At 49.5% G+C, this 11,532-nt stretch overlaps 2 protein-coding genes across 2 annotated transcripts; one reads left to right on the top strand and one right to left on the bottom strand.

Moving 5' to 3' along the window:
• The first annotated feature begins 697 nt into the window (after window positions 1-697).
• TIMM8A (translocase of inner mitochondrial membrane 8A) lies at window positions 698-3,844 on the top strand. The gene is made up of 2 exons (XM_067548415.1): window positions 698-946; window positions 2,328-3,844. The coding sequence occupies exons 1-2, from the start codon at window positions 824-826 to the stop codon at window positions 2,487-2,489; spliced, it is 285 nt and encodes a 94-aa protein (XP_067404516.1). The 5' UTR covers window positions 698-823; the 3' UTR covers window positions 2,490-3,844.
• An 855-nt stretch (window positions 3,845-4,699) lies between these two features.
• Window positions 4,700-11,340, bottom strand: LOC137153268 (magnesium transporter NIPA2-like). Its single transcript, XM_067548414.1, has 6 exons — window positions 11,208-11,340; window positions 10,327-10,474; window positions 9,325-9,381; window positions 8,463-8,553; window positions 8,191-8,351; window positions 4,700-6,649 (listed from the first exon to the last, which is right to left on the bottom strand). The coding sequence occupies exons 2-6, from the start codon at window positions 10,463-10,465 to the stop codon at window positions 6,018-6,020; spliced, it is 1,080 nt and encodes a 359-aa protein (XP_067404515.1). The 5' UTR covers window positions 10,466-10,474; window positions 11,208-11,340; the 3' UTR covers window positions 4,700-6,017.
• Window positions 11,341-11,532: the final 192 nt, after the last annotated feature.

The raw sequence follows: 11,532 nt of genomic DNA, 5'->3' as shown, positions 1-11,532 counted from the left end.
TCCCCTCAGGAGTCCCCCTGGCCCCACCTGTCAGTGCCTCGCCCTCACAGTGGGGGTGTGTGTGTGTGTGGGGGGGGGTGTGGTGTGTGTATACACACACACGTGGGCCCAAGACAGCTCTGAGCATGGCCACGTGCACACCCGGGCTGAGACCAGGCGGCTAATGCCGCCCTCGCTGCGTCGTGCCCGTGCCAGTGGACGGGAGTGACCTGCCCAGCCTGGCAGGACAGCCCGGGTGTGACTCCCTGCAGGGGGCCCGGCCTAGCCCCTGCCCGCAGTTTGCTTGGGGCTGGGCTCAGCAGGGGCGGAGGGAGGATGCGGCGGCGGGGGGGGCGGGGCGGCCCGCAGAGGGCGCAGCAGAGAGACTCGGAGGCGCTTTCTTCGCTTCGATTCCTCCAGCTCGGGTGGGGAGCGGGGGGAGGAGAACTGAGCCCGCCCCTGCCCGGCCTCGCTGCGGGCGCCGGCCCCGCCCTTGGTGAATGAATACACGCTTCTTGGGACAGCCGTCGGGGATTGGTTCGTCGTTCTCTACGTCATGAGAGCGGGGCCTGGAAGCCCACCCCATGGGGCATATTGAGGATGCGCATTGCCGAGGAGAGCGGGACGCTCCGGGCATGCGCATTGCAGAGCGGAGGGTTTCGAGCATGCGCAATGCTGACATTTCCCTTGAGCATGCGTGGTGTGCGTCTGACCCCCTGCCCCCGGTCGGATCAGAGCAGACGCGCTCGAGGCTCTGGCAGCAGACACGTGAAGGTCGCTTGCTGGCTCCCGGCGGCGGGCGGGTCGGGGTGTGCGGTGCGTGCCCGGAGGAAGCCCGCCCGGCATGGAGGACTCGTCCGCCGCGGGCCTGGGCGCCACCGACCCGCAGCTGCAGCATTTCATCGAGGTGGAGACCCAGAAGCAGCGCTTCCAGCAGCTGGTGCACCAGATGACAGAGCTCTGCTGGGTAGGCGGCGGGCACCCGGGCCTGGGCAGGTCTCTCCGGCCGGGAGGGAGCGGGGGGCAGCCCCACAAGTGCAGGTTGGCTGGGGCGCATCTCCCCGAGGCCCTGCGCCCGCTCGGACCCCCGGTCTCTCAGGCGCGGGCTGGCGGGGCGCGTCTCCTCTGGGCCCAGCCCCTGCCCGCACCCCAATGTTGGGCTCTGCCGGGGCGGGGCCGATACGGGTTCCCCGTCCCCCACCCGACCCGCCGCCAGCTGCGTGCATCTCGCAGGTCGCCCCCCACCCCTCGGGCTCTGCTGATTGAGAGAGATATCGGGAGAGCAGAGGGACCCCAATGGGGGGGGGGCGGCTAGGGACCATGAGGCTCGTGTGGGACTTGTGGGAACCCCCCACCCACAATGGGGGGAGACGCTGGGGACCACGGGCACGCACAGTCCGGGTAGCCTGTCTCCCAAGCACTGAGGAGTGATAGAGAGGGAAACATGAGACAGGATTTCAGCGTTTATCCAAATCCCTGGAACATCATAGGTGCAAGGTGACTACATGTGTGAACCCCAGGGATGAGAGTCCCATAACTGTGAGAGCCTGATCCGTATCAGGAGAGCCCTTGAAACCAGGGGCTAAGGGGGAACCAGGACATTTAACTAATTACCCCTGGGATAGATCCAGGGAGCAATCCTAAGACTAACCCCAGAAACAACTGTCAGCTGGAGACTGTAGCATTTTTAGTTCTGGGGTTGAGACAGAAAGAGCAGCAGTGGATCTGTATTCACAGGCCGGTTAGGGAAATCATCTTAAATTGTAAATGGAACATATTTGTGCAGGACATGAGGATAAAAGGAAACTTGGTGTAATTTGTCAGACTAGTAGAGTCTGGGCTATTTGCTATGGGCAGGCAGAAGTTCTGGACAGGTGAGTAGTGTTTCAGTAGCTGCTGACCCTTGCCCAGGAAGCCAGGGACAAAATGGCTGGAGCAGTCACTCGTCATAAGAAAGACAGGAAGGGCAGAGCTTCAGCTTTCTGTAGAGGGGAGTGTACAAGAGGAGCTTGCAACCTGGGTGCACGATGGCAGGCACAAGCTGAGATTGAGAGTGGAGTGGAGAGAAGTATGATAACACAGGTACCTTTCACCCTGGTTAGTTGACTTAGTTCTCAGGCTAATAAGTGTCAGCTTTTTTAAAGCTCTGCTTTAAAGTGGGCCCATAAGCATTATGGCAGAGCATGCTGGGAGGATGGGAGAGAGCCAGAAATCCTCCCTTTTCCCAAAGCTACTGCCAGTGATGGATCCACTGTTCCAAATAACAAACCTTTCTTTTGGGAGGTGTTACAGGTGGGTGACCCTTTCCTGACTCCCCTTCTGATTGGTTCTTTTCATGTCTTGAGCAGGAGAAATGCATGGAGAAGCCTGGGCCCAAGCTGGACAGTCGGGCAGAGACCTGTTTTGTGAACTGTGTTGAGCGCTTCATAGATACCAGTCAGTTTATTCTGAACCGGTTGGAGCAGACACAGAAATCTAAGTCACCCTTCTCAGAGAGCCTGTCAGACTGAGCAGGGCATGGACTTCTCTGTTTCCTTAATAAAGAGAACTGCACATCAAATGGGAGAAAAAGGAGAGCGGCTGATGGGACAGCTATAGAAGACAAGCTGTGGGGAGGTTGGCTCATTCCTTCCTCTGTGTCAGATTCAAGAGTGTCCTGTCACTTGAATAAGCTGAGATCAGCTTTTTGTTTTGTCCTTTAAAATGCCAATATTGTGAAAATCACAGCTAGATGAGAGCCTGTAACAGATGCACGTTTACTACTCGGCTGTGTACTGTTCTTATTCCTACTGACTACCTTTTTTTATACAAGCTTCATGCAGGGATTGTGTGGAGAAAACTTGGGTTGAGCACACTAACTCCAAAATATTTAGCTGGGGGAGTACACCTAGATATCTAGGAAGAAGTATTCAAGTAGTGGAGAGGGTGGGGAATGAAACAAACCCTAGGTGAATCTTAGGGAGGGGATCACTACTTTAAATGGTCCTGGATTCACATTCAGTTTTTATGATTAACCTCCCCTAGGAGAGAGACTAGTGAATCTTGTTTTACCATCAGACTGCAGCTAAATTGATCTATGCCCTCCACAAGCTTGTGAGGCATGGCTAGGGGAGGAGGACAAACTGGGCTGTAGCACTGCACCAATATATCCCCCTCATCCTTTGAGAGAAGAGCTTGTTCAACCCCAGGAAGAAGTGGCCCAAGGGTAGCTCTTGGAAGAGATTTTAAGGCTCATGTAAGATAGTCATGTCGCTAAGTAACAGAAGTGCAACACTGTTAAAATTGATTTGTTCCATAACCTGCTTTCTCCTGATCATTGGAATAAATATTAATTGGATCAATTTTTAAATTAGTTTGTTTTGTGTAGGCAGGAGTGCTGGTGGGGATTCCAGATCTACCTTTCACCTCTTGTCACCACTCTGCCAGCGTGTACAGCCTCTGCACATTCCCTGCTACCTCCAGTATGTTCACCATAAAATAGTTTTTGGGCTGAGTGAAAACATGCAGCTCAATTCTTACAGTTAAACAATTGATCTGTTCTAACTAGAGAACCTCCACATGATCTTGTGAACTAAGTTGCTGTTCACAGTGAAGTAAGTGGTTTATTTCATGGCTTTTAGGACTGGCTTTGCTCCTCTAGCCCCTAAAAAAAGTAAAGAAATCCACCACTGACTAAGTAAAGCTAGTGCTTAAAGAGGTTAAGGCCCCTTCAGCCACAGAACAGATAAAATGGTGCAGATTTCATTAGGCAAAGACCTGTTATCCAAACAGAGTACCTCTCATGAGAAGGCAATCTGTTCTCATGTCCATTAGATCCTCTGTAGAGACTACCAATAAGAGGAGCAATTGGGGTTTCTGAACCAAACATCTTTTCCCAGAGGAATGAGACCTTCCATCTCATTTTACACATACTACTGGAATACCAGCAACCAAAAAGCTTAATTATGCTTCTACTCTAGTGGCTGGAAACTCCAAATAAATTGAAATCATGTTCCTGCCTGTTTCCCGAGCATGGCAGTAAGTGACTGCCGCTTCTGAGTTCTACAGTGGAAGCTAGTAAAGCAGCATGTTAGTACGCCTGATCAGATGACAGTGCTTACCAACATAAGTTGTCTGCACATTACTCACCCAGGGGAGAAGTCCCATAGCTGTTCTTCATCTTTTCTAGCAGCAGCCTAGCAGTGGTTCTCAACCTGTGGCCCATGTGACATCCTCAGGCTGTACAGGTAGCATTGGATGCAGGCCCACAGCAGTAAATAGGTTGAAAACACTGGTCTAGAGCGATTATTTTTCTAAGCCAGTGCTTAGATATATGAGCTGGTTCATCACTGCAGTGGAAACTAGCCTATCTCCCACAACTATAATTGGTATCCTCCAGAGAACAAATGACTGACTGGGCCCATGAGACAAATCTATCCTCTTATTCCCTTCAGCAGTAGATGACAGAACAAGGAGCAATGGTCTCAAGTTGCAGTGGGGGAGGTGTAGGTTGGATATTAGGAAAAAGTTTTTCACTAGGAGGGTGGTGAAGCTCTGGAATGGGTTATATAGGGAGGTGGTGGAATCTCCATCTTCAGAGGTTTTTAAGCTGTGGCTTGACAAAGCCTGGCTGGGATGATTTAGCTGAGTTTAGTCCTGCTTTCAGCAGGAGGTTGGACTAGATAACCTCCTGAGGTCCCTTCCAATGCTAATATTCTATGATAATCCTTCTAGGGCAGGGCTAACCTCTAAACAACAACCTGCTGATTCCTGTGTGTAAATTCACACTATAGGGTATGTCTGCAGTGCAAAGAAAAACTCATCTCATGGAGTCTCAGACCTGGGCTATTTGACTTGGACTGCAAATAGCAGTGTAAACATTCCCCCATGGGCTCCAAGACTCTCCCCACACCCACAGGGTTTCAGAGCCCAGGCTCCAGGCCATGCAGGAATATCTAGACTGCACTGAGACTTGGTGTGTCTGGTTTTTCTGTGCAATGTAGACATACCCTTAGAATAACAATACATTGCCCATTGTCAGTGGACTTACTTTCAGGCACTAAAACCAGTAGCCGAGTCACAACCATCCTTGCAATAAGTAATCATGAGAAACACTTGAACTCTCCCTCTGGCTCCAGTTTCAGTCTTTCATTCCTGTTCCTATAGTGAGCCTATCACAATCAATACTCACTTTGTACGCTACGCTACATCAGCAGCTATCAGTCTGAATGCATTCTGGAGCACTCTTGGTAACTGACCAAACGTATTTTAGGGGATTACCATAACCAGGTTTATAATCTGCCCCTCCCCCAGCAAGGTAAGGGTGGGTGAAGGGAATGCACTCTACAAAAGGATCAGCTCCAAAAAGCCACATCATTTAGTGGCACCAACAGCATGTAACAGTTGTCAGTTGTGGGACTCTAGTCCTACTTTTATCTTTGGATCAGTAACCTGAGTGAGCAGAGCTGGCCCATCTAGAGAGCAAAGATACAGATGAGGTTTTGAAATAACACACTATGCACTTCATTTTAAAACAGGTTCCCCTCTGTTGCTGTAGGTGCAGCGACAACACCACACAAGGATCTCAGCACAAGGCTAGAATGTTTTGTTAACATTAAATATTAAAAAATGTGATTTAAGGCCACCTAAACTGAGTGGTCCTTCCATTCAGTAAGGGTTAGTGTGGCATTACTGCCAGGTCTCTTCTCACATAAGTCTGTGGCCTGATAGCAGCAGCTGCAGCATGTTCTTAAAAAGGAAACTCAAGTCCACTGGTTACAGTGTTGGTGTGGGAATCATTTCCAGGTTCTGTTCTTAGCTGAAAACTGCAATCAGGTCTCTTCACTTGCCATTCATGTCCCCAACAGTGGGAGTACAGAACACTTGCAAAGAATAGGCAGCAGCAGTTACTTATTCCCAATAATGCAGCTGTAGCTAGTGAAGTCTGATCTAGCAAACTCTACTAGTAGAGTTTGTGGAGCTGGTGGAGATCAGTAGTGGGACTAGAAACACTTGACCAGAAGTTCCAAGGCTTTCCCAGGCAACAGGTTCACGAGTCATCATACACTTTCACCTTCCTCCTCCTCCACACTCTGAGAACCCTTGTGGATATCCTCTGGGCCCAGAAGAGGCTGATGTACACATGACTGGTGTCTGTCTGCCCCCTTCCAAGTAGTATGCAGGTCTGCCCTCCCTTGCTTCAGGAAGAGAGGCAGCAAGTCGGGGGTGAAGGGGATGTCTCTGAAGGCATGCAGAAGGAAAATGCCAATAACTATGGTTAGGAAACCACTTATAGTGCCAATTATGTTGTCTAGGACCATGTGTTGCCACTCTTTGAAGAGGATAGCAGAACAAGTCATGACAGCTGTGGTAAACAGGACATAGTAGATAGGTGTGACCACAGATGTATTGAAGATGTCCAAGGCCTTGTTCAGGTAGTTAATCTGGACACTGATGCAGATCACCAGGCAAATCAGGAGTATCCAGCCCAGTGGTTCTTTCAGGACCTGCTTCCCAGCAAACAGCTCTTTCAATGTGATGCCCAAGCCCTTGACACAGGACACTGAGAGCGAGCCAATGGCAGAGCAGACCAAAACATACACCAGCACGTTGCTCTGCCCATAACGGGGCCCAGCCACGAAGATAAGGAGAATGGAACTCACCAACACACACACGGCAAAGGCTATGAACCCTTAGATAAGAAGGAATAATCATTAGGATTTGCATCAGAGCAGGTAATACTAGTGTACATTGGTTACATATACTTATGTGTATAACTGAACAGAGAGTGGAGATGCAGGACAGTCAGGGTGGCATGTGCTTCCATGGGTCAGTACACCACCTTTAGTGACTTGATTTCAAAGCTAGACGTGGTTACACGCCTGTGAGAGATTTTAGGGCTACATCTATTCATTAGTGCATTATGATCCAAGTCCCAAGACCACTACACAACTTGGCATGATTAACAGATTCTGTTTTGGAAATACAAAAGCCTGGAATAAAGAGGGAAACTACAGGTCAGGATGGAGGTATAGTGGCAGAATTGGCTTGGGGGGAGCTAATATGCCACTGATATAGTAGAGGGTGCTGTAAATCAGGATTGTAAGGCACTGGCAGAGCTACATGGAGGCCCAGGACTGGAACATCAAGGTGCTGCAAATCAGGACAGAGGGGTACCAGCAGAGCTGTGCAGGTTGGGATTAAGACTCTACTGGGAGAGGAAGGAGTGCTGCAGGTCAGTTCTGGGGCATCAGCACAGCCATGTCTGTGATGAAGTGCAGCATGACCCTGTGGGGTTTTTTTGGGGTGATGGTGGTGACGGCAGGGAGGGAGGTTTGGCACACTTTGCTCCTCTCCCTTCTCACTGCAGGCTTCCTCTTTGTACTATCACTCATTCTTTCCTATCATGCTATTGCCCAAATCACTCACTCCCTTGACTCCAATCTTTTCCTCCTTTCTTTCTCATACTGTGAAATATTTTTTCTTCTGAGCTCTACCTCCTTGAAACTCTCTGCTTCCTTCTTGGCGTCTCTTGTTTATTTTCACCTTACGTTTCTTCTCTGGCCTTTCTTCTCCTCCTCCTCCTCATGCTGCCTCTCGTGTATTGACAATCCTCTTTTCTGCACTAGCATTATATTAGGCTTAATTGTCATTGCTGTTTATTGTTGCTACTAGTTTTGTGCTATTCTTTCTTTGTAACTCTTGCTTAGCACTTTGGTATTAAAGGGGCTATATTATAACCACAAGTGACATGAACAGTGGTCTAAGCACAGGACTAGGACCCAAAAGCACCTGAGTTCTAATCCCTGCTTTGACACAGACTTCTTTGGGCTTGGGAGAGTCACTTAACCCCTCTGCCTTACAAAGCACCCTGAAGATGAGAAATGCCATTTTTCTGTTATTAAAATAAAAATGCAAATGCTGGATAGCGAACACTTGCATCATAACTCTTGTATCAGGTTTGGCAATAACTAGTCCTTATCCATCTCAGTAGCATAAGCTTTCACACTTGGTCTCCAAAAATATGAACAATCTAATCTTTTCCATCACAGAGAAGGAGACTAATGAGCCATCATGAATCAATGGGCACGTTTCTATCACTTCAGTGCAGAGTAAAATGGAAGGATTGGTTGCTGTTCAGTAGCTCAATCCTTCTCGGATAGACAAATTAGTCTAACTTCCACTGTCATTTAAAGGAGGAGACATTTAACAGAGCCTTCTTTGTTTGGGTACCTGGATCTTTAAGCTTCTCTGCCATTGACTCCAGGCTGGATACTTCCTCCCCCTGTGGGGCATGGATTACCATCACTGTAGAGCCCAGAATGCTCAAGATGCAGCCAATCTTTCCATGGACATTCAGATGCTCATTTAGAAAGTAGGAGGACAAAACTGCACTATAGAATTGGAAGCAAAGGATAAATAAAAAGCCAGCGGGTGCGGTATCTGAGGGAAAGGATAGGGTGAGGGGCAAAGGGACAAGTGCTGTTTGTTCTGATGTTACTTACCTGACAAGAACACTTAATGCACCCAATGGAGTTACCAGTGTTGCTGGAGCAAAGGCATATGCAGCAAAATTTGCTGCTTCTCCAACTCCCACTGCAAAAGAGACTCACTCAGTCACAGGAGAGCAACTTAACATGGGAACAAATGCAACACAATTCACGTCTGTTCATAGCTATTGTACAGTTAGTCGTACAGAGCCAGCACCACCACACCTGTGTGATTCCACCATGAAGCCATAATAAGTTATTTGCAATAGCACAGTCCAACTGCTTGACCACTGAATGGATGGGTTAGACAAGAATTGACCAAGACAAAAAGGTGGAATTCAAACGAGAAAGCTTATTTATATATGGATATGCTGCTAACCAGTATCAGTGGAGAAAAGAAATACTAACATGCTTACAGTAAGATATATTTATATAATTTTGCCTTCCTGTAGTTGTGTCCATTGCGATGTACTCTAGTCTTTACTTAGCATCACATCTGTATATTCCCATGATATTCTATTGACTATCCAGAAACACCAGAAGCTAAATAGCCAACTATACAGCAATCTGCATAATGGTCTAGAATGCTTTGCATGGTGATAGACGAACTTCCAAGATGGCCCAATCACCTGTTGAACCAAGTACTCAACTCATAAGTAAGAAATTTAGAAATATGTAAGATGTGAGAACACGACACAGTTGCGTTTAGACAGATAATACCACCTTCAAACTGCTCAATGATAAATCAAGGCAGCTAAGCCCTGATTATGACAAAGGGAATAAGACAACAAGAAAAAGATAAATGAGAATCAAAAACCTCGACAACCAGGATCATAACATCTCTCGCTCATACTTCCATCTCACAGCAAATACTTACTGGACAATAGTCCTGCCCACCAAAGCCACTCCCTCAGGTATGCATGACCACCTTGTCCTAAGAAAGAAAGTGAGAGCAAAAACAAAGGGTGAGGTTCCAATGGCACAAGCTACACAAATAACTCAGGATCTCTTTTACCTGTAAAGAAAGGAATTCATTTTCCTCTCCCCCTCTGTAAAGGAAACCAATTTCCAGATGATACTGGCACCTTAAAAAAAAAAAAAAAAAAAAAGAGCTTGATGCTGGTGAAGGGTGCTGGCTAGCCATCGCTGGGGATGGAAGTCCAGTTTATCCTCAAGAGTAAGTACAGCATGGCAGTGGCAACACATGCTTCCTCCACTCTGCCTCAGCTATGTGCCCAACCATGCTGGGATTACATCTCCAAGGTAAGGAGATAGTTCGGTCTTCATTCCATCTCTGGTGAAGATACCAGGGTAGAAACTGAAGTGTTTTTATGAAGCAAATACTTGCCTACTAAGAACTGCATTGAGATCACCAAACCCACGATACACCATGAAGCAGCAGTCAGATAGTGACTTTGAGTTACTGATCTGGGCCAGACTTGGAGCTGAAATACTCTCATGAGGCATCCAGTTACCTCTGCCCAGATTTGGTATTTCTATTTTTCGTCCCTGTTCATTTAAACTCGTTGTTTGTCCCAGCCCTTTACAGACTGTGAATGCTGCATTTCTCCAGCTCTATGCTTACAATACTGTGCAATATTAGACTGCACTTGGTTATGAGACTCACTACAGCATTCAGGTATTTTGAATGTATTAACTGTTCCAAGAGCAAGAAAATCAGCCCTTATGGCTGATGCTAGAGTTCTATTAAAGCCAGATATGTTTTCACATCTTCTCGTGAATAGCAATTACAGCTTTGCAAGTGTGCAGAGAGCCCCTGAAAACTCTCTTATTGTTCTACTCAGACAAGCCTAACATTGTCTTTGAGGGGAACATAACTCAATACAGCCAAAGGCAGCAATAAAGATGGGAGAGGTACCTGCCCTGATGGAGCCCCTGCTGGCCAATTTGAGAAGCCCTTTCTTCTTTAGGATAAAACTTCCTCCAATGAAAACACTCGAGGATAAAGCCAGGCCTACTCCAATGTAGAAGTCGTAGGGACCCGACACTCCCTCCATCACAGCCCCCTGCATCGTGAAGGAAGAACACAGAGTCACAGAGAAAAGAGGGCTGAGCATGTCCACCACACAAACCTGAGGAAAGCCCCAGTTGCAGGGTGTTTTCCTGGAACGTGAAAGATTGCTGTCCTTGATTGCTTTGTAGGGCAGCTCGTGGGGGGCTTTGTACACCTTCCAGTGGTAGGACCACTAGCATTTCCATCTCCTAATGGACACCTACATGGGGGACGGGAGGGGGGAGCGCTTCAGAGACGATAGTGGAACCTGCTGCACCCCACTAGTAGAGGGATCATAAACGTGGGCACGGCCCGAGAACGCTCAGGCTCCGCAGCGCCTGCTTGTCCCACTCGCGGGCTGAAACCAAACCGGTGCAGCCCAAGGGCAGCCGAGCACCAACCCCCCAGGTGCCTCTCTCCGCTCTCGCTGGGATACAGGCTCGCTTTCCCCGGAGCGAGTGCCGCGCCACTCCGCTCCCGCCCGGCGAGCCGCAGTCCCCGCCTGCACGGCGCTGTCCCCGCGGGGGTGACCTTTCACACACTTTCACACACCTTTCACACACACGCTGACAGCCGCGGACCGGGGGATGGAAGCCGGGGCCCTAGAGACACACAGCAACGGTGAGGGGCAGGCGCCCCGGGCCGTGCCCGTGCTGGGCGGCATCATTCCCCCGCCAGCGCCGCGGCGGGGGCAGTAAGCACCGAGCCCTGCCCCCTCCCCCGGGGCGGTCCCGCCCCGACGGTACCTGCAGCAGCTCCAGCACCGCCTCCGAGCCGCCGCGTCAGCCAAACCCTCCTTCCACCGGAACGAAAACGGCGAGTGCCTCGTCCTTCGCTTCCGGACCTGACGGACCGGTACGTCACCCAAACCCTTCCTCCGGATCCCGGAACGGGCGCGGGGAGCTCATCGCCCTTCCCATCCACTTCCGGTACGTCACCCAAACCCTTCCTCCGGATCCCGGAACGGGCGCAGGGAGCTCATCGCCCTTCCCATTCACTTCCGGTTCGCCACCCAAACCCTTCCTCCGGATCCCGGAACGGGCGCGGGGAGCTCATCGCCCATCCCATCCA

This window comes from Emydura macquarii, unplaced genomic scaffold (assembly GCF_026122565.2).
Source record: "Emydura macquarii macquarii isolate MOO-44397 ecotype Brisbane River unplaced genomic scaffold, CSIRO-AGI_Emac_v2 contig_1253, whole genome shotgun sequence".
NCBI lineage: Eukaryota > Metazoa > Chordata > Testudines > Chelidae > Emydura > Emydura macquarii.
The sequence above is the reverse complement of the archived record's forward strand: the minus strand, read 5'-3'. Positions and strand labels throughout refer to the sequence as shown.

What these genes read in the sequence shown, in the direction of transcription:
- LOC137153268 (XM_067548414.1), bottom strand. Translation starts at nt 10,465, where the DNA reads ATGGAGGGAGTGTCGGGTCCCTACGACTTCTACATTGGAGTAGGCCTG. An exon ending in CAGGGGCTCCATCAGGGCAG is followed by an intron (nt 9,382 to 10,326) that starts GTACCTCTCCCA and finishes TTTCTTTCTTAG; the next exon opens with GACAAGGTGGTCATGCATAC. An exon ending in GCATTAAGTGTTCTTGTCAG is followed by an intron (nt 8,352 to 8,462) that starts GTAAGTAACATC and finishes CCAATTCTATAG; the next exon opens with TGCAGTTTTGTCCTCCTACT.
- TIMM8A (XM_067548415.1), top strand. Translation starts at nt 824, where the DNA reads ATGGAGGACTCGTCCGCCGCGGGCCTGGGCGCCACCGACCCGCAGCTG. An exon ending in AGATGACAGAGCTCTGCTGG is followed by an intron (nt 947 to 2,327) that starts GTAGGCGGCGGG and finishes TGTCTTGAGCAG; the next exon opens with GAGAAATGCATGGAGAAGCC.